Source organism: Rhea americana, unplaced genomic scaffold (genome assembly GCF_003343005.1).
Source record: "Rhea americana isolate MKP2758 unplaced genomic scaffold, rheAme1 scaffold_207, whole genome shotgun sequence".
NCBI classification, from domain to species: Eukaryota; Metazoa; Chordata; class Aves; order Rheiformes; family Rheidae; genus Rhea; species Rhea americana.
Genome location: NW_028186228.1, coordinates 702,307 through 726,489, shown reverse-complemented (window position 1 = coordinate 726,489; position 24,183 = coordinate 702,307). Strand labels below are relative to the sequence as shown.

Genomic DNA, 24,183 nt, shown 5'->3' with positions numbered 1-24,183 from the left:
GCAACATTTTTCATCAGCAGATTTCAAAACCCTTCACAAAAATGGTCAATATTATTTGCTCTGTTTTACAGATAACAAAGCATAGAGATTAGCAGCTCCCTGGAAGGCTAGTGCGGGAGCCTGGAATAGCATTCAGCTCTCTTGAGTCTTGCTCAATTGGCCAATCCACTCGGCCACAGGCCTAGAGGAATTACGTGATTTGCTGCATATAAGCTAAGCCTCTGAAGAATATCTGTTAGACCTACTTGTTAAGAAGTTGAACTGGAAGTCTACTGAGGGAAATAATTACAATTAGGACCTTTGAGTCTAATTTTTTCAAAGGCGATCTGCAAAGGAAAAGGCAGCTATGGATCTGAAAAGAATTCTTCTGTCTTTAAAAATGTGTATTTTTTCTGATTTTGTTTCACATTTGAAATTTATTTGCTTTAATATCTTCTTTAATTTTCTCTGCATCATATTACTATGTAAAAWAGCAGCCCTCTGTAACAGCCTATTCCTAATTTATATGAATCATAGAATAGTGTTTTTGTGAGACTTATTATAAGCTGAACTCCCAAACTCATTTTCATCATCATTTTAATTAAGCCTGGTTTTATCCAACAAGGTAGTAAAAAAGGTCAAATTACAAGCGGTGTTGGCACTACTGGGAATTGTGCTCCATAATATTMTTTACGCAGCCTATACAAACTAAAGAGATAACAAAACAAACTTGTCTGAGTTTTCAAATCAATAGTTTATGAAGTTTCCACTCCTTCTCCACATCTAATCTCCCAGTGTAAGAAATGGAGTATGACTTTGAATATCAGGACAACATATATCTCCATGTAATGACTCATTAATGTTGTGAATGATCTCATCTTTATTAAAGCTTCAATGTCCACCTCTTCAGTAAAAGCACCAACTTCTGAAAAAAACAAGATCCTTTTCAGCTTTAATACCTTCAGTTTTACAACTTTCCTAAGACATGAGARATCATGTTGGCAAAGTAGTAACTGGGTTATTTACTGTAAGACTGAGAGGTGGGAGAAGTCATGCTCCATACAACAGCGTGTTGTACAGAGCTATGGCTGGCTGAGTGCCAGCCCTTCAGACTGACAGCTGACGTTACAGCATGTTACCACACACAGCCTCCAGGATCTGATTCACAAAGATTCTATAAAGCTGTGATTACAACCTGCTTGATTTCAGTAAATGAGGATAGTTCTCTAACTCCTAAACATTAGGGTTTTTGAGATATGCTGATATCAATATGCCAGAATCAGCTGAGCCAAAATAGTTTTGATTATGTTCCCTTTTTTTCAGAAAAACATACTGGTTTTATATGTTAGAAAAAAAATAGCTATCTAGAGTTCTTATAGATGATAAATTTGTAACATTCACCTRTGAGGAAAATACCTGAAAAAATGATTTATTATCTTGGATTAGATTATCTGTCTGTGACAGTTTGTTTGGTAGAGAAGATTTATCCAGGCAAAAACAATGTTTTGTTTTGTTTTGTTTTTTAAGGGCCAGGTTATTCTGTAAGGAATATACGACTGTGTAACGTATATAAAGAGGGAAATTACTATTCTAGCTATATAAAACAGAARAAGAAATAAAATTCAAAGGAGAAAAAAATGATGCAATTTTAGCCCAAAAGAAAGGCCTGGAGGAAAGATGCACTTAAAAATACCATTCACAGTTTTGTATATAAAATTTAATACAGTAGTTAGGTTATGAAGATAAAATGAGTAGTAACAACAATGCCATTTCCTTTTAAGCTGAAGTTATTTTTTGCCACCAGAATGTTTGTTGTGATGAGATATGCATATTGAATATACTACAGCATGCTTATAACAAAGCAGGTCCTAGCCCATGTGAGATATTACAGCTCCACTCTGTGTGCAGATTTTACTGAARTTAAAATAACAGACAATAACTATGGATCACCCCATGGGAGACAAAATTACATATACTTCTGACTTCAGTAAAACAGTTTGGATTTTTTATTATCTTTCACTCAGTCAAATTGTAAGATACTAGCTATTCTTTCTTTTCTTCCTTYGCCTTCACCCATTTAAAAGCTTTTGTTGAACACCTTAAGCTCCTAGAGTAGTTAAGAGGACCTGAGAATTGCTAGCACTCCCAGAAAGAGGCTCTATGTACATTTTACCGGAGACAATTTCATTCTAATTGTATTACTCCAGATTTTCCTTTGTAAGTGGAGATCAATCAGTAATAGGATCTCTTTATTCTAGTATGTGTTCCTACTATTCCACTCAACAGCCATCTTTTCTTGAACCCGTTACTGAGGCCTGGACACACTGACCCGATGTTGCAGTGGCAATGTGTATCCCCGCTATGCCAGCAAGCCACGCATGCGGCAGCGCTGAGGGCAGTTCCACGTTCCATGTGGCTGCACTGAGGACCTGAGATGGTTTCTGTGAGGATGCTTTCTGTGACACCCTTAGGATGGAAAATGAGTTCAAGCGCTGCTTGGCTCCACAAGGGGTAAGCCATGTGGCAAAAGTGTCTCTTATCCTCTGCAGAAAGTCAGCCATAGACCACATAAATGAGCCATGGCAGATAGTCATGGGCCAGAATAAAAGGTCTTGGTACACAGTGCTCATCTCAGCTAGGCTGTATCACATTATCATTCCTCACTGTAATGCTTTTTCAGCCAAAGGTTTTTAGGACTCCATTAGCAGCAAAGCTTTTTATTTCCTCAGGAACACCATGCTACTCAATAGCATTCATTTCAGTGGGTGGCTGAATTGAGTAATACCCAAAAGGTAAGCAAAATTGTGTAGAAGTAAGTCTGTGTTGCTGAAATAAAAAGGAAATACCTCAGCAATTATATTGTATTAATATCACAGTAAATTAATTCACTCAGAATTTAATCTGGATACTTTGTGAAATCATCCATCAATCACTGGCTAAGGCTGAGGAGGAATGACAAATTAAAGATTTTACTATGCCTTAGGTGTGCTTTTACTTGTTTTACTTTAATACCACTGTTAAGTTAACCATCTGGCTTACTTCTAATAATTCACAGTTAGAGGAAACTATCCTGCCTTTCTCATTATTCTTCCCTCAGATTGTCCTTGCCAAAAATATTCTAAAACAGGTATTTGAAGATGAGTCCATTATTAAAGGCTTCATTGTTCTAGTAAGAAACAGATTTTTAAATGTAATTGCAGGACTGTAGCATTAAAGTATACTACTTATATTTGACATTCTGCTTGTTATCAAATGGGCATTTTTTTTCAAAGTAGACACAATCTGAAATAGCATTATACTCCAAGATATCACTGGTAATATTTTTCTAAAGCGTATAGAGTAGTGACAATGATGTTAAGAATGCTAGAAAAGAAAAGATGAGTGAAAGSTTTGGTCAAAATATTTGTACTGTAAGCATTTTTTTCTGAATTAAGGTATTTACAGCATTTGTATTCATCTTGAATAGGCACTATTTCTTAACTTGAAACAAAACTTCATAAAAATTTTACTGGAGTTTAAAAAAATAGATTGAAATTAGATAGAAACAAATAGCAATTACTTCAGTAAAATAACTTCAGCAAAGTAAGTGGAAAGAGTTTAAGGAAGTCTCATGCATTTTTGTAATAAGACTGTAAACTGAAATAGCATGAATACAGCAGTTCAAAATAACATTAAGTTGCACAGTTCAATGTTGTCTTTTTTGGTATTCTAAAGTCAGGACCTGGACTCTAAAATGTGAGAAAGACTTAAAAATGAAGCAGTATTATGCTTTCAAGCTTTTTTTTTTTTTGATTTTTTTTTTTTTTTTTATGCTAAAATGCAAAGTGGTATTTTAAAAAATGTCCGAAATCAGCATTGCCAACTCTCTGAACCATTTGAAGTATTTCAGTCCTAGTTGTAGGAATTCTCAGGATAGGGACCTCCCCACTTCACCTTAAGATTATAAATCTTTCTGTGTCTCTATCAGNATTTTTTTTTTTTGATTTTTAACCAGTCCCTGCCCCTACCTGCCCCTTTGAAATCAGCATTGCCAACTCTCTGAAACATTTGAAGTATTTCAGTCCTAGTTGTAGGAATTCTCAGGATAGGGACCTCCCCACTTCACCTTAAGATTATAAATCTTTCTGTGTCTCTATCAGGCCCTATTTTTTTTTCCATCTTTAAGCAGTTTATTATAGTCCCATTGCTCCCAGTCTGGTCTTACTAGCTCCTTGTCTGCTTCTTCTGCATTTCCAGCAGTACTTTCTCTTCCAGGCACAGGGTAGCAGAGGGAGTGACAAGTCTACACCTTCTTCATCCGCTTTTCTGACCCAGTGCTGCAGAGTGGGGAGCAAAAAGGAGACAGGCAGCAAAGAGCCCTTTCCTCAAGAGAGAAAGCGGACTCAGCACAACTTGCCGGGACTTGCAGTTCTGTCCTCCCTGATTCTCTTGTGAAAATTGCTTCTCTCCCCTAACTCTTCTGTCTCCCAAAGTAAGAAGAGAAGAGAGGGGCTAATTGGCTGCTCTTCCAAAAGGCAAAAGAAGACCAGTCAGAAGGCAATTTTCCCTTTAAAATCAGCCTAGCAGTCAAGCATCTGTCAGGACACCATGGGGTTGGTGACTYCCCAAGCTGGGGGCCCCATGTTGGCAGGGACTGCTGGTGGACAGGGCCAGGACTGGTGGAGGGCTTGTGTGACTGGGCAAGGACTGATGGACTCAGGCTGGGCTAAAATGGGGGCTGGGACTGGAGGAGACCAGGGAGGACCCTCAAGGACCTGCRCTCACCTTGCTAAAATCACCTTAACAAGAAATTGTATGAAACAGCAGTAGCAGAACTATACAACAAAAGTGATCCCCTATGTTTTAATAAAGTTAAGATTAAGCTGTAACTTTTTTGTTTATTTAAATGAAATATATTAGAGAGAACCAGCTTTCTAGCACACATATTTGTAGCAATTTGTTTCTGGGAAATGTATTTTTTTATAGTTGTGGTAGTTAAATTCCAAAAAGTTGAAATTGCAGGGTGTGGATATTCTCTACAGTGGAATAACATCTCTCCTCTACCTCACTCTACAACGCTGATTTGAACAGCATAGTTGATCTCATTTATAAAGTGGCTTTAAGTTATGTGAGATGGCTGGAAATTGCGGTTTAGCTTTCACTAATGTCATTTTGTGAGTTATTATGCCTGGGAATTTTGTGAGTGAAATGGTTTCYCATCCATCCGTCCTACAGACCAAGTTCTGTTTCCTATTGTGATCATAACTCCCTGCTCATTGAATTTCAGAGCAGTTACTGAACCTCTGGAAAGATCAGAGTCAATTGACCTTGGGTTGTACACACTGAACCATCAACCTATAATTATCTAGAAATAAGCTGCCTGCTGTGTCTTATTGTTTGTTTGTATTTATAAGAGGAACTTGCTATTCTGGGGATGCTGTGGTTGCATTTTTGTCTCCTAACACAGTAATGAAATAAAGACCAACTACCTGAAATAGTAAATAGGAGTTAGTAGGTAGCTAACAAACAGAATCATTGGTTTACTCTTGGCAGTATTCATRGCACATGATTTCATTGCAAATTGAATAGATCCAAACCACAGAGACCTGTCTAGTAATGTACTAATTCAACTACATGTATTGCTTGAGGTTAAACAGTACAGGGCTACAGCATTCAGAAAAATTAAAGCTCAAAATGACACTACTGTAACATTGCACAGAGTTTCTGTGTCAGGATCATAACCACCTTGTACTCCCTGTCTCTCCTGGCACTCTGTATCCCAAAAGCATTGACCAGCCTCCTCAATTAATATCATAATCAGCACCATTAATATCATTAAATAATCAACACTGAAGTTTTTGSTCCACTTTGGAGATTCTGGGTTAAAAAGAATTTTTTTGTGTATAGGTAATAAATATTTACATATATTTTGTTGAGGTTTAAATACAGACTTACTTCTTTGCTTCCTAATGGGCAAAAAATACCCCCAAAAACTATACATGTTTGTCATATGCATCCATGTTCATACACTAAAACGCATATCATCAGGGCAAATACTTACACAAATATTACATATTTGTAATTACACAAATTCCAAGACATAAAAGAATCTTCCTTTTAAAAGATATTTTACAAGAGCCATAGGAAGATTCATCGTCAATGGAAATGATGATGCTTTATTTCCTACGGATGTGTGTACCGTGTTCCTATGGCCTCCATTGTGCTAACCTCCATTTCTTTTCATTGTCTACATAACATCTGTTTCGGCTTGTCCCCAAGGCAGAACATCTTGCTCTTCCCATATAAGTTAGCCCACTGCACAATATTTTATACTTTCAGCTCCTCCTTATATCTTCAAAACCTCTTGATTGCAAAATACTAAGCTKCTTCTCGTGTCTCCTAAATGCTGGCTGGAGAAGAGACAGGATGTACTGTGGTTTGCTAGTGGATTGAGCACTCTGCTGAYCAAACAGTCAAGGCACAACATAGTTTCGTTTGCCTTGCACAGTTGCTTTTTTTTTCGAAGCTGTGTATGGAATGAATAGGTTTGACCCTTCTATTCCGCTATAAAATTTAATTGAAAATGCTTAATGGACAGAGATAGATGTTAGAACACCGAAGCTAGTAATCTGCTTAAGGTCAGGTATCTAGAAGGCTATGTCAAGACTTGGTTGCTTGCCTTTAGGATCAACTATTTCAAAAATTTAGCCATATATTTCTGCTAAATATAGAAGGATTTATGCTAAAAAAGAATTTGGAAGAGAATAGGAGAAAGATGATACAGTGGTTCCACATTTTCTTAGGAGAAAATAGTGTTCAGAGAAAACCAGAAGCAGCAATTTCTTTCCATTCTTATATAAAAGAAACAAAATGAAATTTTTATGAAGATTTGTATTTCACAGCCTCAGAAGAGAGGAGAGCAGGATCTTGAAGCAAGTTCAAGCACTGTCATTTTCTATAGAATAGAATAGAATAGAATATTAACAAGCTGAAAGAGAAATACAAACAGACAGAAGCTTACCAGAACACAACATGATGATTCCAGATATATGTCTATCAGGAAAAAAAAAAAAAAAAAAAAAAAAAGCTTCCACACAAGGGGCTTTTTGTAAATTGCTGTATGACAGCAATTGCTGCATGACAGGTGCTTAAAATAGGTACCCACTTTTCTACATCGCTTTACCTATCCAGGATGTGTTGTCCTAAGCAATCATTAATCTTGATTGTTCATCATTTTCTTAACCTGACAGATGTTACAGTTTGTAAAATACTTGAAATAATTTATTATAGTAAGTGTTACAGTTTGTAAAATACTTGAAATAATTTATTATAGTAAGTAAACCTGAATATGGATCAGTGTGACTATAGCAATGAGATTGTTACATACAAGAGGTATCTATAGGAAAAAAAAAATCACAGAACCATGTAGTATGATCACAGAAAGGCTTAATATAATCAATGACCCTGTTTAGTCTAAAAGACTGTCCTATTTGGAGCAAAATACCTGGAAGGAATTYGTGAGTGTTCGAGTTTGTTAATGTACACATGCTTTTACCGTGCTAATTGAAGAAGAAGGTACCAAAGGTACAGTATTCCTATTGGAATAAATCATTCCTCTAATGATTAGAAAGAATCTTGTTTCCTAGATTAGATTTGTCCATTGCAACTTTATGCTCATTTGTTCTAGTGTCAGCATTGTTCTTCTGCTTAAGGACCATGTCTTCTTGCAYGTACACATTCTTCCTCACTCAACACTTTTAGATAATAAATATATATATTCTCAGTATTTTCTTTTTGTTAGACTATCAACCTATATCCAATCTTCTTTCATAAAATAGGCACTTTTAAGTCCTCAAAAGAAATCCTGTTTACAATCCTAGTCTCTCATTTTCAAGACTAATGGATTCCAAATAGAGCAAGTGAAGGAAAGGCCAGCTATAAAGGGCTGATAATCCTAGTTAGTCTTTCTCTGTAATTGCTCTATTTCATCTGACCTTCCTTTTATATGAATGAACATAGGGGTCTTTGAAAAGTGATATTAACATTTTCCTATTTCTGTTAGAAATGAGTAGATGCATTTGCCATATCCATCGTCATGTCAAACTAGCTTATTCCTGTCATCCTATGACTGACAAAAGCACTCAGGTCTTTCTCCTCTTGTTATTTCTAATTTATGATCATTGTGTAGTGGATTTTTTTTAATAACTTCCTATTTTATGAACTGTGCATTTTTTTCCTTTTCTATTGCATCTATCGCTAAGATCATCCTTTTCTTCCCGTAAGATACTCTAGCCAGCAATAAACAGTAAGATACATTAAAAAAATATGAAATTATATATGCAAATATTAAATCTATAATAAATTAAAGAAATAGAGCATTGAGGAACTACTGAGATTGTATGAGAATTTTGGGAGATTAGTTTTTTTGGAGCTATTGCAAGATACATTGTGTCTTATTTGTATCATATTTGCTTTTTATTTTTGTCTATAAGTGGTTGTATGACAAATCAAGAAATACTTTAAGTCATTCARCTGTGGAATTAATTTAATAACAGATAATAGTTTGTGATTTTATATAGGTTCATATCTACAAGCTGTTTTTTTTAGGGAAACCTTATCAGTCTTAGTTGCATGGAATGAGGTAGATTCARGTAGAAAACTCAGTAAAACTGAAATTTAAAAAATGCTTTAGAGAATTCAAGAATCCAGTACCTGRAATATCAAAATGCAACTCAAATGTTTTATTAAGACAACTGCTTCAAAGTATAATAAGTAAAGGACAAAACACTAATACCAGGAGCTAAGGGGCCCCTTTAATCTAACTGAGGTTTTTACAAAGGAAATATATTCCATAAGACTCAAGGAGAAAATGTTAAGATTATCCCCAGTGCAAATGGGGGAAAAAGCCAAATGTCAGATAGAAGTGTTCAGTAACAGCAGTATCATTTGCCAAAATGATTATCCTAATTGCAAGGACTACAGGAGGAGTAGAAAACACCTACAAAAAGATCTATTTCTTGAGCATATCAAAATATCATTGATATTTCTCTTTCACTTTCAGAAGTAGCAATGCCAACCCCCAAAATAAATTACATTGAGAGAAGCTTAAAACAGTTTTGTGCTGCTGAACATCATCGGTAAACAAATTCACCAAAGTGCTAAGATTCAGAAGCAACCAGGTAGTCAAAAGGGAAACTGAGAATGAAAGATGACAGCATCTGATTTAAAAACAAACAAACAAAAYATGGAAAAGTCACTATAATGAGAGAATAGGGTGCTTGAGTAAAAAATTGAGTATGAAGTAAAAAAAAACAGAGTATAAAAAGCACTGGAATAAGAGATTGTCATTTGACCAGGGACAAGAGACAATGTGCTTTCACTTAAAACCTTCCAGATTCATACCTGCCAGGCAGGCTGGAAAGCCTTTTCATTCCCTTTTTGTAAAGGCTGTATGGGACTGCATGGCCTGAGATAGACAGGGGCAATAATTTTGCTGATGATGTGATCCTCGGTCACAGTGTGGAAAAGGCTGCCCAAACACTAGCTGGGCTCCTGTTGTTGTTTTAAACATTTGAAGCTATGAATCCATACTTTGGTGTCTCACACCTTTATTATATATCCTTCAAAATCACAAGTGGGTTTTCCGACCTGAAGTGCAAAAATGCCGCAACAGCTAATCAGCTTTCAGGGGTGGGGCAAGAAATCAGTTAGAAGGTGTCAGTCTTCTCAACATTGCCTAGGGCTTWTCCGCTCTCTCTTGGGATCCCCAGCTGCTGCTGCTCTTCATTGTGATTAAACAAGGACAATGACACAAGAGTTTTTGTTCTGCTGTGCAGTGTATAAGACTAGAAAGGTCACTTATTCTGCTGGCCCTTCTCTCTAGGGGCAACTCGTTGTCAGTTCTTAATGAGTATTTAGCAAAGCTGCAAACTAGGTATAAGCGTCTCCGTGTTCTGACCTGAGAGCTTTTTGCAGCTCAATAAAATGTAATGCAGTTTATTTGTTCCTCTTGCTAATATCTCAAAGCACACTTATAACAGGAATTAAAAAAGTTATGAAAGACAAATARCTTTTTAATTTGTAAGGCACAAGACGCAGCTCTGTCAAGTCGAATCTTCTCTATRCATAAGGGCTCATGAATTTCATGTTCTTCCATCAAACTTTTTCTTTGAACTACTATATATCTGTAAGAAAGCCAATCTGACTTTAAAAACTCTAAGGAACTCAAAATCATTATGTTTCTGGTTAATAACTATTTTCCCTCACTTAAAAAAAAAGTTCCTTGATTGTAAACTGAATTTCCCCAGCCTAACTGCAGTTGGGCATCATTATTCCTTTGAAAGATTAACAAGACCTCTCCAACTGAACAGCAGTGATCATAACAAAATAGCATTGTATAGACTTCTAGAATTACCCTCACAAAAGCTTGGAGATCCATTAGTTAGTCATTTCTYAATTTCTTAAGAAAGGCTAAGGCTATTTAAAGAACCTTTTAATGCTTTTTTTGTCCATTTATTTTAATATCTCTAATTTCTTTGTTGCAGTGACTGTCATCCCTTGTTTGCCACTGTTTTTAGATTGTGTGGTACAAACAGTACCCAGGAGTCATGAGGATTAATTTAGTTGAAGCATCARTGTTCACCTACTAGAAAGCATAAAGGACTTAGAAAGCCATTCCAGACTTGTTGTATTAGCTCAAATACTAAGAATTGTCTCTCTTACACATATATCTGAGTAGATGATTAGGAGAAATTGAAAATGATTTTATTACCTATTTTATTTTATTCTATTACACTTCAGTGTTAAGGAATGAAAATTCAAACCTTTGAAGCCTTGAAAGCTGTAAAGAACTGTACAAGTTGTTTTGTTTAGGGAGATAGAATTTCTCATCACTGCAGATTTCCCACCATAACTGAATAATCAATCACAGCATTCAAATGTGAGTCCTAAAGACTAAATGGGAAAATCAGTTTGAGGTATCACTGATCATTTGCTTGGTATCAAAATAAAACACTAAAAAACAAATAAGGAATGAAGCTCATTTATGTATGTCTCTGATAAAACACAGGATATTAGAGGACTGACAGATTTTAACATTGTGTCTGTCACAGTCTTCTTGACTGATCTTAGACAGATCACTTTCTGATGCTTTCACATTTTCCCTGCAGTAAAATACGGGTTGTTAACAATGTCCAATGTTGTATGTAATGATTATAACATGATTTGAGAGCTTTGGGTATAATTTGCTCTATGTTAGTCTGTAGAAAGACTGAGGGTTGTTCAACTGGAGTAAAGATCAGCAAGCAAAATACTGTGGCTTTGGCACAGCTTGTTGCATTTAGAAGGTTGGTGCATGTCCTATTTCTAAACGAGCTGTAGTGCTAGAAAATGTACATGCTCTCCAGTGTTGGTTGTTACTTACCAGCTGAAGGTTACTGTCCCCACAGCTTAGCTGATGGATGGGGAAGTTTCTGCACTATGAGACTGGCTATATTAGGTCAAACAATATCTGAAGGTGTTATAAGACTTATGACTGTGCTAAAGTGAACAGGAGTATATGTGCTTTCTTTTCTGCCAGGTGAACTGTAAGGTTAATAACAGTTAAATGCTTCACTTGTAGGGACTTTCAACAGGAATGCAATGACTCCCTAAAGGAATGCATGCCTCCCTATAAATTTCTTTCCTAAATCTCCATGTGTCTATATGAATTGTGCATACAATTCAAGAACACCTAGTTTCTTTATTGCTTTTTTTCAAATTARAGCAAAATAGTTACAATGTCCTGATGTCATTGTACATCTCAAAAGCAGGTACGTGCATAGGAAGAGATATATACAGCATATTTTATATATCTTCCCTGTTTAAACTTAATAATTCTTCACTATTTAAACTTAATAATTATTAACTRTTAACTATTAAACTTAAAGCTTCTCCTTTTTGTGAGAAAAGGTGCTCACTGAGACAAAAGGCCCAGATWTATATCCCATCTTTTAAAAATTCCACAGAAGAAAAAAATATCAACTGAGCAATTTATGGCAGAATACTTTTGTGGTTCTGATCTAAATATCTGTAAGTAATTTGAAAGTCTCCAACTGACTTTAATGAGACTTCTATCCTATACTGCATTACTCAATGAAAAAGAAACTCATATAGTAGCAGATGACAGCAGGTAAACAGAAGAAAACTTTTTTTTTCCATAAAGGAGTGGTTTAATTTAATACATTCAACAAACATGTACCTTGATAACTAKTTTTTTTTTTAGTGTATACTCTTAATCTCTAGACTATATGATAAGTATAGTTAGTGATATCAGGGTTTTTTATGTATCTAGGTTGGATTACTTTTGGTATCTCAGTGAGTTTACTTGAGAACAGTTGCTTATTGTATATCCACTGTCCAAATTACCCTTGAAATCATTATTTGAAAAAAAAAAATCTTACCTATTTCAATTGTTTTCCTTGGACTCATGAACTAGAACTTTCAAAAATGCCCCCATATAATATGGTGAGCAAACGCAACACCTTATCATATTACATCATCCTAGCAATATCGCATCAGCCCTGATMAATCTCTATGGATTTACCATGGATGCATAAGGTTAGATGAAGCAATACACTTTTAATTCAGTGAGAACATCTGTTCTCTTGGTGAGGGCTGAATATATCTTAAAGATGAACTATAAATAAAAAAGAATACCCTTTGGCCTAATACACAGAAATGTTTTTACTGAGATATGGTTAAATAAAACATCAGGCATCTTCAGCAAGTAACAGCTTCTTACTACTCCCTGATGGATGCACTTGAAAGCAAATTCTCATTCTTTGCTTACTGACAAAGGTGACCTCTCAGTATTCTGAGCACTTGATGCTGACAATCAAATCCAGAGGTATGTGTATGAATTTTGTATGTTATATAAAAGTATGTGTGGCAGGGTGGAAAGTAGAGGGGTGGAGAAGAGAGGATATATTTTTTTGGCACCCAAAGAAATGAGAACCCACATTCAGATTTAAAACCAAGCTTTAACAAGAAAAGAATGAATTCCTATCCACAGGTTTGGTTGAACCTTTAATCTAATTGTGTTCCTCAATCATATAGCCTTACAATTCAGAAGCTGGGGGAAGGAAAAATATCTCCATGCCATCATTTATCCCAACTTTGTTTCTAACCAAAGTTTGTGCCATGAAAACTGAAAATTAAAGGACCTTTTGAGACAACAGATATCATCTGAAAGTCCGTATATAGGAGTTGCACCAAGACCCTCTTGAGGGAGACCAYTCCACTAGGAATATATTTTTGGGAAGTCTAAGCCGAAGGTGCCCTTCAGTCAATTCTTCTTTCAAATGTATATTCCCAAAAATATGTTAGAAAATGATGGGATGGCTTGCATGACTTGAGTGCTGCAACAGAAGGATGTAGGCCCTGGAGGAAAGGCAGACCAGGAAGGCAAGGAGGTGGAGTAATGTAAGATCAGCTTAGATTCATGGAGCTTTGCTTTAGAACAAGTGACAAATCAGTTGAGAACTTCTGGGTAAGATTCAAAGGAAAGATCAACATGAGTGATATCATGGTAGCGATCTGCTACAGACTGCCTGGCRAAAAAGAGAAAGTAAATGAAGCCTTCTTTAGATGGCTGGAGCAAGCCTCTCAGCTGCRGGCCATAGTACTCATGAGGGACTTCAGCTACCCTGATGTCTACTGGAATGAMAGTGTGGCTGGATGCAACCAACCCAGGAGATTTCTGGAGAGTGTTACAAGGAACACTACATGATTTTAGCAAGGCTAAACAGTCTCCCATTGTATCTGTATAGACAAATAAATGGACAAATGAAGTGGGTGGGAAGTTGTGGGGTAGCTGAGCTCAAAGAGCTGTGATCAGTGGTATAAATTCCAACTGGTGGCTGATTACTAGTGATGTTCCTTGAGGGTTGTTATGATACTGGGATCAGTACTRCTTAATGTCTTCATTAATGACTTGAATGTTGGAATGCACCCTTACCGACTTTGTAAATAGTACAAAACTGGAGGTTAGGTGCATGGAGAACTGGCAATATTGGGAGGGTAGGGCTGCTCCCTGGAGGGACCTAAGCAGCCTCAGGAACCTTATGAAGTTCATCATAGACAAATGCAAAGTCCTACATCTGTACTGGAATAACCCCATGCACCAGTACAGGCTGGACAGAAAGCATCTTAAAAGTGAAGTAACTGGAGGTTCTTGTGAGCAGCAAGATGAGCATGAATCAGCAATGTTCCCTTGCAGAGAAGAAAACTAATTATATACTGGTCTGTTTTAGCAAGAGTATAGTCAGCCATTTGAGGGAAGTGATTATTATCCTCCATTCAGCACATGTGGTAATGGAGTACTGCATCTAGTTTAGCCCCTCTGTACAAGAAAATATATTGCAGTGAGAGTAAGGGAGGGTCACCAATAGGGCTAGGGGGCTGGAGCACGTAATGTATGGAGAGAGGAGAAACAGTTTTGTTTAGCTTTGAGAAGGCTAAAGCAGAATCTTCTTGCTGTCTACAACTGTCTAATGGAGGCAGTACAGCAGATGGAGCTAGGTGCYTCTTGGAGGTGCACAGCGATAGGATGAGAGCTAAGGATACAAGTTGCAGCAAGGGAAATTCTGATTATATATTAGGAAGAAAAATTAGAGAAAAGGTGGTTAAGCACTGAAAGAGGTACTCCGTAGAAGTTGTGGAGTCTCTGTCTTTGGAGATACTCAAAACTTGACAGGACAAAGACCTGAGCAATCTGCTCTCATTGAACCTGCTTTGAGCAAGGTGTTGGACGAGATAACCTCAAAGGATATCTTCCAGCCTAAATTATTCTGAATGGCAGGAGTGATATTGGATCCCACGCTCCAAGTAATAGTTTAGGATCCAGTGTTGCATGTCTAGGAACGAGGGTTCATTTTGACTGGAGAGCCTGGAATTTTCAGTGAGTCAACATTTACATCTATGTTCCCTAAATGATATCACATCTAGTATTTGTATAATAAAAATTTTCTCTCTGAAGCACAGAGTAATTGTTGCAATCCAAACAGTCTAAATCACTTAAGAGGAGATTTACTTTTTTTTTTTTTTTTTTTTTTTTTTTTTTTTGGTAAAAAACCCAAATATTTGCATGAGCTAGGTTTACCAGAGTGAGTCGTGTAAGTCCTGAGAAACCTTTTAAGTTGGAAGCAACATCAGCCCCAAGCTCACACCAGCTCACAATCATTTTGGATACACATGTGAGAGTTTTCATGCATAGGGGACTTTACTTTCTGCCCTCAACTCTGTTGGAAGGTGTTATCAGCCATTTGTACAGAGCATTCTGTGAGGAATTTTAGCAGCTGTAAGCAGCATTAACTCTGTGTTAAGCAACTGACCTGAAATGTGTAAAATCACAGAAAGAGCATGAAATGGAAAGAAGCTATGAATGCTCTGACACCTCTGCGTGCATGCCCTTTAAATTCGCTGCTGGTGCTGCATTCAACTTGATTGCAAAGGATGCTACGTAGGAGAAAGCATGTCATAGAGCCAAAGGTATAGTTATTCTGTTAGCTTCTATCTTTTAGGGAGAACTTATTTATTAATGATCACATGATTTGAACACAGAAGTTTTACAAATGGCTTAAGTTGATGTTGCCTTCGAACATGAAGATATAACATGGGCAAAGTTGAAAAAATGTTAAAAAGTCTGAGTGATGATTATGTAAGCTTGTACAGGACAGTAAAAACTTCTTTGTTCCAATAGACATGTAATGGTTAAACAACATTTAATGTTTCATGAAGAAGGAAAGGAAGAACAAGTGCCAGATAGGTGACATCTCTATACAGAGCAGCCACTCCTGCAGGGTTCTTGGTTCATCTTGCTCTGTACAGCGTTGCATATGCAAGTTGGGGATGGAAGGGCTGTGTTCACCCTTGGATGATATGACTCCAAAATAAATAACCCTGAAAAGAMAACAGTGGGAATGGTACTTCCAGGGAAAAAGATTTTCTTAGATGTTTTTCCTCTTCTTCTTTGATTTACATTTTTACCTCTCACTCAGTATGTCTGTCTCTACAATGTTTGTTGCTCCTGGTTTTTTTGTGAGATTAAAAAAAGAGAGAAAGGACTGATAGTCTTCCATCCTCTGATGGCTCATCCTTCCTGAGGGTGATTCTTCCCTTCATCTGCCACCTCAGACTTTCACTATAATCACAAACTTCTCTCAACCCTGAAATACAGGCAAGTGCATGCTGAGGTTTGTTTCAACCCATTAATAGTGAAAGGAAGTCACAGTCTGCATTAGCACATATGGATCAACAGTAGCTATTCATTTCACAACGCATTTTCAGTTCATGTTTTGAAATGTTACGCTGACTGGCCACAGCTCTCAATCTGCTGCTGTCCCACTGTGAACTTATGTTCTCCAATGAGGGAAATAGCAGCAAAAGCAAARGGAGTCACAGAGCATAGGAGTTAAATTTAATAAAGAGATTTCCCTAAGCGTTATAGTTTAATATTTTTAGCAGGCCAAGTGTAAACAACTAGGGATGGAATAACAGTTGTTCTTTGTCTTGACCCTGAAATGAGGGAGTTTGAAGTGTTGCTAGCCTGCATGTTCTGTACTCATGTTGCAGCATTACAGTGAGGACTCTACTGTGCTATACGAACAAGGAAAAGCTTCAAAAACCAGTGACCTAGATAACCCAAAATAAAACATGGACTTCACCTGCAGTCTTACCATGCTTTTGGGGAGAAATATTAATGCATTCAGTTGTTTTTCTATAGCTAGAAATCTCAGGGCACACAGTTCAGGAATATATGCAGATTGCTGGGAAGAGAAGGAAGGATGATCTATATAAAGATGTAGCCCAAAATATAAGCACTGATGTAAATGGTTCGTTAACATATGACAAACAAATTCATTTAATTCAGGGCACAAAAGATGAAAAATCAGAAAAGAATTAACAGAGAGAAATTTTGACATAGGGGTCCCAGTATTTGCTTTTGTTGGTTTCTCTAGGTGTGTTGGAAAGAAGAGGAGGAAGTTATATAACTTTATGCCATAATATGCCATAATATAAGAAACGTGGTTTGTTTGAGACAGATGGTTGTAAGGCTCTACTATTGTGTACTATATTTGGGAACAAGGCTGACGCTAAGTAGATTCACAATTACAAGGATCGTAAATACTGAGCATGCTATGTTTCCTGCCATTTTATTTTCTGAATAACATTTTTGCTTATCCCACCCATTTCTCATTATCTCTTTTCTTAGCCCCCACATGACAGTTAGAAATTTGCAAGCTGTTTCTGGATTCTCTTCCTGGGCCTCTGACCTCTTAACTGTCCCTCATTTCAAAGTTATCTCTATTCCACAGAGACCGGCAGTACAGAGAACTTCTATCAACGCCTGTAAATCTTTCAAAGAGGAATATAAGACAAGTGTGTGTATGTGTGTGCAATTCAATATGGGAATGAAGGGCAGTTGGGAAAGTCAAGTGGTAGAACATAAAATATGGATGATGGATGAGGAATAAAGGAAGTGCAGATGCGCCAGGGCATTTGTTCTACCTTTWACAAGAATGACAAGTATTCAGCTTGTTGAAGCGAAAGGCATGTGGCCTAATCATCTGAACAGGAGGGTATAGGCTAGGAACTATGATTTTTTTTTTTTTAATCTTGATTTCAAAATTTCCAATTTTTAGCTGTGCATAGGCCATTTAAGCTCCTTGTAGATTGATTTCCTCATCCATTAAATGGTGGTAATGCTTCCTTAATACTGGCACACATAAAGAATTATCTCACTTTCCTGCTAGAACAAGAGCGGGAGGGTCACTAATGGTCCACAGAAGCCATACACCATGCTAAGAGAGAAGTGCCTCTGCAGAGGGGTGGCAGGGGCAGCCATCAATGCCCTCCAGGGACCACAGTGCTCTGACACAGATAGTGTGCCAGAGAGAGCCTGCGTCTAGGAAGGTGCAAAGGTTTAGTCCCTCTCCTTCTGTGTGATAAAGGGTATAGAGCTCCTCTGAGAGATACAGCATAAAAACAAATTCTCTGTGCACATTCAGCTGTGCAAGAGGAACAGTGAGGGCTTACTGGGGACAGGAGTCCAAACCCAGACCCCTGTGTCGGCAGTAGGCAGTGCCATGGTCGTAGAGCTGTTCAGACTGACTGGTGTAAGCTAGAGGTGACTGACGGCTCTCTTCGTTTTTTCTGTGAGCTGCTCCAAGCCCAGGAATAGTTCAGGACTGAGAGGCCATACAGTGACTTAAAGGCTGTCTTTTGGGCTGCTAGTTCTCCTGGAAGCAGTATCTAGCCCTAGAGAAGTGATTTTCTGAACATTGAGAGAAATTGAAAACCCTTTTGAACAGACTCACTGAATAAATAGAAGTCACAAATAGAATTTTTAATTTAGGCCTCACTAAGAGAACAAATAGTAACTATATTTGGAATAGGAAATGAAGACATCAGGAGTATATCATAGCACAAAGTACAAGGAAGAGAAAGTAAATACTGAGTGTTTGCCAATAGGATTGCATAAARTATGTTAAAAGGGAAGATGCAAATAGTTTAGTTTGACTTTCCACATCTTGGAGTTTTTTGGGAACAACAGTTTTGATGATAAGGACAGAATGCTAGCCTATGAAATTTCTGAGAGAAAGTGAGGATTTCTCTTGCTTATTATCATGCCATTCAACTAAGATATGATAACTTCTAACCACTGTGTTATGTGACCCATTATTGCCTGAAATGCTGAAAATACATAGACTATATAGTAAAAACTTTTTATTTAATCAGCCCTTTGTGTGTGCTCACAGTCAAGTAGCTTTTCTCTCTCTAAGTGACTTAGTCTCAGCACTTGTAATGGTTTGGAGAGATTCTAGCTTTTGTTTRGATTCTGTTGAAATATCTTGCAGGGAACTGTTCTGCTTGCTTTCAAAACAGCTGTAGCCAGAAGTAGAATCAGTAAAAAAAATCRGAAAAAACAGTACCTGAAAGTATCTTGCAATACCATTCACTTCATCCTCTCCTCACTCAAAGCCTCACGGAGGAGAACCTATGTTTACCAGTGGTTCTTCTGACACCAAAGAAACTAAACAAAAAGATCCTGGTTTTGCCCTGAGTAATGCAGTGTCCTCTCTGCTTTGCCAGGCCACRTATCTTTGGCTTTATCTTCCTTGAAAGATGGAGCTGTCAGCAGAGAATGATTGTTTATGATGGGACGTGCAGGTAGTAACAGCAGACAGCTTACAGGCAAGCACACTGCTTGAATTATATGAACATCAGTAAGACATAGCAAAAATGAAAAGTACCTCTGCAAGTTTTGCTTKTAGTGTCAGACAGACAGAGTGTGACAAAACTGTTCTACTGTTGTCCCTGATGTTATCAGGAAAGCAAGTTGCTTCCTTCYACTGGGGGCTGCCAGAAGCTATTTCTGGGTTAATGAATGAGATTTAAGATTTTTTCAGGCCTTTTTTTAGTCTAAAAGGAAGACACATCCTATCCTTTTATTTAACAATGACTTGCAAGTTTGTGCTCTGATAAGACTACTTGGTGATGGGTGCTAGTACATGGATTTTATGCCACCAATGGGATGGCTATGTAAGACATCAATTGTGTACAAATGGAGAGATGTGGTTACTTGTACTTTTGAATATGCTATTGTAACAGGGTGGATTTTTCCACTCTGTTTTCCAGGTGAATCTGAATACATCTAGGGAACATAGTGTTTATTTCTACATATAGCTGCACTACCACTTCATCATTTACCTGGGATTTAGAGATGCATTCCTCCCCAGCCCCTTAAAGTCCTACTAAACAGGTGCTGGTGCAAGTAGAACTTTTTAGAAATCTAACTCAAATGTTCAAAATTTTTGCTGCACAGTAATGCTGTGCACTTCTTTACTTTGATGACCGTGTAATCCTTTTATTTTATTTTGGAATTGAGTCCCTGCCAAGTGCCATAATTTCTGAACCAGAAGAAAAGATATCTTCAGGTTAAAATGTCACTGTGCCCATCAATCACACTCCAATGAATAGCTGCAGTTCATAAGATATTCAGCAGCACAATGAATAATTCCAATCTAGAACTTTTCTGCAAGTTCCTTATATTGTTATACTTGTGACTAACCAGTTCTAGAGGTGTKACATTCTGTTTTTCTTCTAAGGCTTCATTTCTGGAAATACAGGAATGAAATTTAGTAATACGAGACCTGGATAACAAAATAGTGGATCTGGTGTTAGGATTACTGCATGCAATCAACTTGTGTTGATAACACTGGAAGCTGCTGCTTCTTGTCAGCTGCACATGTGATATAGCAGCATATTTGRTCTGGTGGTAAGATATCCAACATACAAAACTGGGCCACTTTTTAATAGTTTATTAGTTTAATATTTAGGTATCCATGGGTATCAAGCAAGGACTACTTTGTTTCATATGTGGTTAGACAATTAGCTCCTGAAGGACATTCATTGGATATACTTTCTGAAGTACGTTGGACATACAGTACAACAGTGCTCTGGTCCATGACTCAGATACTACTTCAGCACTGTCTTCAGCAGTGTCCTGAAATCTATGGCTCTGATGTATTCAGAGAGATCACGCTGTTTTATTATCTCAAACTTAAATGCATTTCTGTCCTCCCTTCCTCCTATCCTCTCCAAAAATAGTCACAAATTTGTTTTTGTAGTATAAACAGCTACAGGATGTTCCAGTTGTAATTTGGGTGGTTATAGAAATAATGCTGTTGGAATATTTTACAACAGACTTCTTTTTTTCTCAAATTTTGACGCGGTTGATTGAATTAAACGGATGTTAACAAATTAACAAAAGACAAAGTAATTTTTTTTTTATTTTATGACAGCTTTTGTAAAATCATTTCTTACAGCTCTGATGTTAATCCTCACCAGTTTAAACTACTAAACACGAAAACCAAGAGCCAGATCTGACTGCATAAACAATCAGATATAAGCAGAATTCCGTTTTATGTTATATGTTGCTAAAGGTGTTAATCATTTTCTTGTTTACATTTCTTTATGAGAAAACCAAAATATTTTAACGAAATATACTTATCATCGTCAGGTCTTATTTAAGGTTAATATCTTTGAGAGAAAATATGCTTAATAAACATGTTCATTATCCTCATTTGCCCACACCAATCAAGTTTAGTTGTTCAGTTAAATTGCCTGGTTACTTCCATTTTGAGACATCCAGCTATTTCCATCATTTATTCTCACACCAATACTCAACTTTCTGTAATAATAAATGGCTTCTCTTTCATGCCTCTTGGCTAATTGCTCAATTACAAGGGTGTGAGCCGTTCTGGCATTTGAAAGACGTGTGAAAGGCCACTTGTGAATAGCCCAGGGACACAGAATCAATGACATTTATACATTATGTGTCATTTCTATGCTTTGTAACAGTAAGTGTATTAAGGAACCAATAGACGGAAGACTAATTCTTAAAAATAATGTTATAGTCCTCCACATTTTTTCTCTCTCAGTGCCTCCAGTTCAAACTTTCTTGATTTTTCTAATCTAGCTAGACCATTTTTAACTATCTCTCAGAAAATTCATTCTGAAGTAATATTGGCTTTCCCATCAATCCCTCTGAAGACAGTAGCTTCTACTCAAATTCCGCAGTGGAGAGAATAGGGGGGCTGGGATTTGAAAAGGTTGATGTCATAGCATAAATGACAGGCTGTAGAGCTTGTCTCAGCACCCTATGCTTTTTCTTTGGGGAGAGAGCTCCCTGTTCTCCTACCACCCAAGAAATGTGTGAAATCAGAGAGTGGGTGGCAGACTGCTGTCTTTCAGTTTGTATTCTTTTTTTTCCCTAGACTCCATATTTCTCACTTTTTTTTCCCCTCACCATCTTAACTTCTCTTTCTATTGTTCTCTCTTTAGGTAGCCTTTTTCCTGACTTCTATCCTCTGTCCCCATTTGATTTCTCTTTCCACTCCTCTGTCTTGATTCCTCTCTGTGAAGTTTCCTCTCAGTCCACCTCTGTCTTCCTAGTTCTTCCCTCTTACTCTCCCCTGGCTCATTTTCCTACTCACTTATCTTCTCTCCCTACTTCTCCTCTCCGAGGACTCTCCACCTTTGGCTTTTTCCTGTAGATTCATTGGGCTCAATAGTACTCCTCATGAATGCTGATTATCCTGCTTGGAGCTCTGTGAGTATTGTTCGAGCTGAGTAGCTCTTCATTTGAATCATGCCTTGCAGCCATTTAGTAGGAGAAGAGTGTCACATCCAACTTTGACTAACAGCTGATTGGCAGGCAAGCAAAGCAGCTATCATGTCTCATGGGATCGCTCAGAACCTTGCAGAGGGAGAAGAAATGTCAATCCACTGTAATCTTCAGTCTTTGCTTGAAAGATCAAAATAGATCAATCCCATTTTAGTTTGAAAAACTAAGCTTTCTACTTTGAGTGCCATCAATAGCACAATTTCTACATTCTGCAATGCAGAATCCTATAGACTATGGCACCTTGGGCAGTATGGACTCTCTCTGGACTTAACAGCAGCTGTATTAGCTCTGCAGTTCACATAAAGATTGCTGTCTACGTGGGACTATGCTGCTCTGCGACACTGCTGTTCTCAGAGTTGGGGGTTTTTTATATAATAGATCCTTTTTGAACTGTTATCATGCTTCGAGTATAGAAAATTTCAGCCATTTATTGTTTCCTAATGTAAAGTACAGTGTGCTTCAACTTCATGTGCTTCAATTCATGGTCATATTACAGAGTCTTCAGTGGCATTGTAAAACCTCATCAGAGGTATCGACAGTGGGGAATGAGAAATGAGATGGATGAGAGAAACCTCACCAAAATACAAGCAGAGCAACCTCATGAAAATACTGGCACTATGAATCCTAAATATCTTGGACCAAACTCTCTTCTTGTCTATATGGTAGAACTCTACCAAAATTAATGAGCATGAGTGAAAAAGCATATCAGATTTTAAAGCTGGTCGAGAATATCCCCCTATAATTGAATTCAATTATTTCCAGACAAAAATAAAAATAAAATCTTTAAAATAATAGCGTATGATTGGCCAGGGGACTCACAGGTTGAACTAGGAACTTTATCTTCCTCGCTGTTGATTACAATTTGATGCTGAAGAATGCTAATCTTTCTTTGACTGAAGCTGGACAGGACAGAATGAGTAGTAGACATCATTCATATATACTTGTTATTGCTGGATTTCTAATGCTTTTAAAATCAAAATGTACATGTGTCTAAAAGAGTCTTACCTTGCCAACATATTGGTAGTCAGATCCTGTATATTCCTCCAGTAAAAAGAACTGATTCCACATCCAGCTCCTTTTGGAACGACTGAAGTCTTTTCTGCTGTTTCCAGACAATACCAAAACCTTTTCCTTTTCTGGAAAACCACTAGTCCTTTTGGACAACAAAGTTAAGAAACTTTGGTGGGGCTGACCAGCCCAAAACAGCAGCCAGAAGCAATGGTAAGTTCTCATCATGGCAATGCAAGGAGGTGCAAATAATGACTTATTTTCTTGTCCTCAAACTAACCTACTTTACTGCACTGAATCCAGTCTCATGCCTTCTTCTTTCTTTAAATAGTCTTTGCAGTCTCAAAGATATCTGAAAATAAAAATGACAACATTTTAAACGTTTTCAGATGTACTTAATCGTTACAACAAGTAAGTCCCCAAAGTACAAGAGTAATAACGATTGTTGAAAAGCTAGGCTTTCTGGTTCAAAAACGTTGCAAGTGGTCCTTCAAATAATCTAAGTGAATCTGTGCTGAGTAGGAAGAAGTATTCCTGATGCTTATTTTTAACTTTACCTCCGTTTACTTCCATTCCTGGATTAATATGCACTAGATATTTCTCTTTTTATTGCCTAGACATTGGGATATAACTGATTACATGGTGACTGAGGATCTTGATGGGGTTACATTACTACTCTGAGACGGGCTAGCAAGAGTGCAGATTGCTTCCTCTGGAAGTGTAGGTTGCTACAGTTACGGACTGAAAAACCTGGACTTACTTAAATGGCTCTGTGATTTTTACTTCAGATTTAAAAATTTTGCCCTTGACTTCATTTGGAAAAGGACAGGTAAACAGACTAGTGAAATAAATGTGCGTATTTGTCTATATCTTTCACGCTTAAGAATTATTTGATACTGCATAGGACATTAAGTGGACAATTTGGTTTTTTAAGTTACCTACTGCCAGAGTTTTATACTGAGCACTGTATTTTAAACCACATAGTTATA

At 37.2% G+C, this 24,183-nt stretch overlaps 1 protein-coding gene across 1 annotated transcript in view; it reads right to left on the bottom strand.

Moving 5' to 3' along the window:
- The window catches only part of LOC146596193 (cadherin-6), a 51,243-nt gene extending 27,707 nt beyond the window's left edge, over positions 1-23,536 (bottom strand). The window contains exon 1 of the mRNA XM_085304347.1: positions 23,192-23,536. Within this exon, the coding sequence (XP_085160473.1) occupies positions 23,192-23,422 (231 nt within the window). The 5' untranslated portion in view covers positions 23,423-23,536. The remainder of the gene's footprint in view (positions 1-23,191) is intronic.
- Between the last annotated feature and the right edge of the window lie 647 nt (positions 23,537-24,183).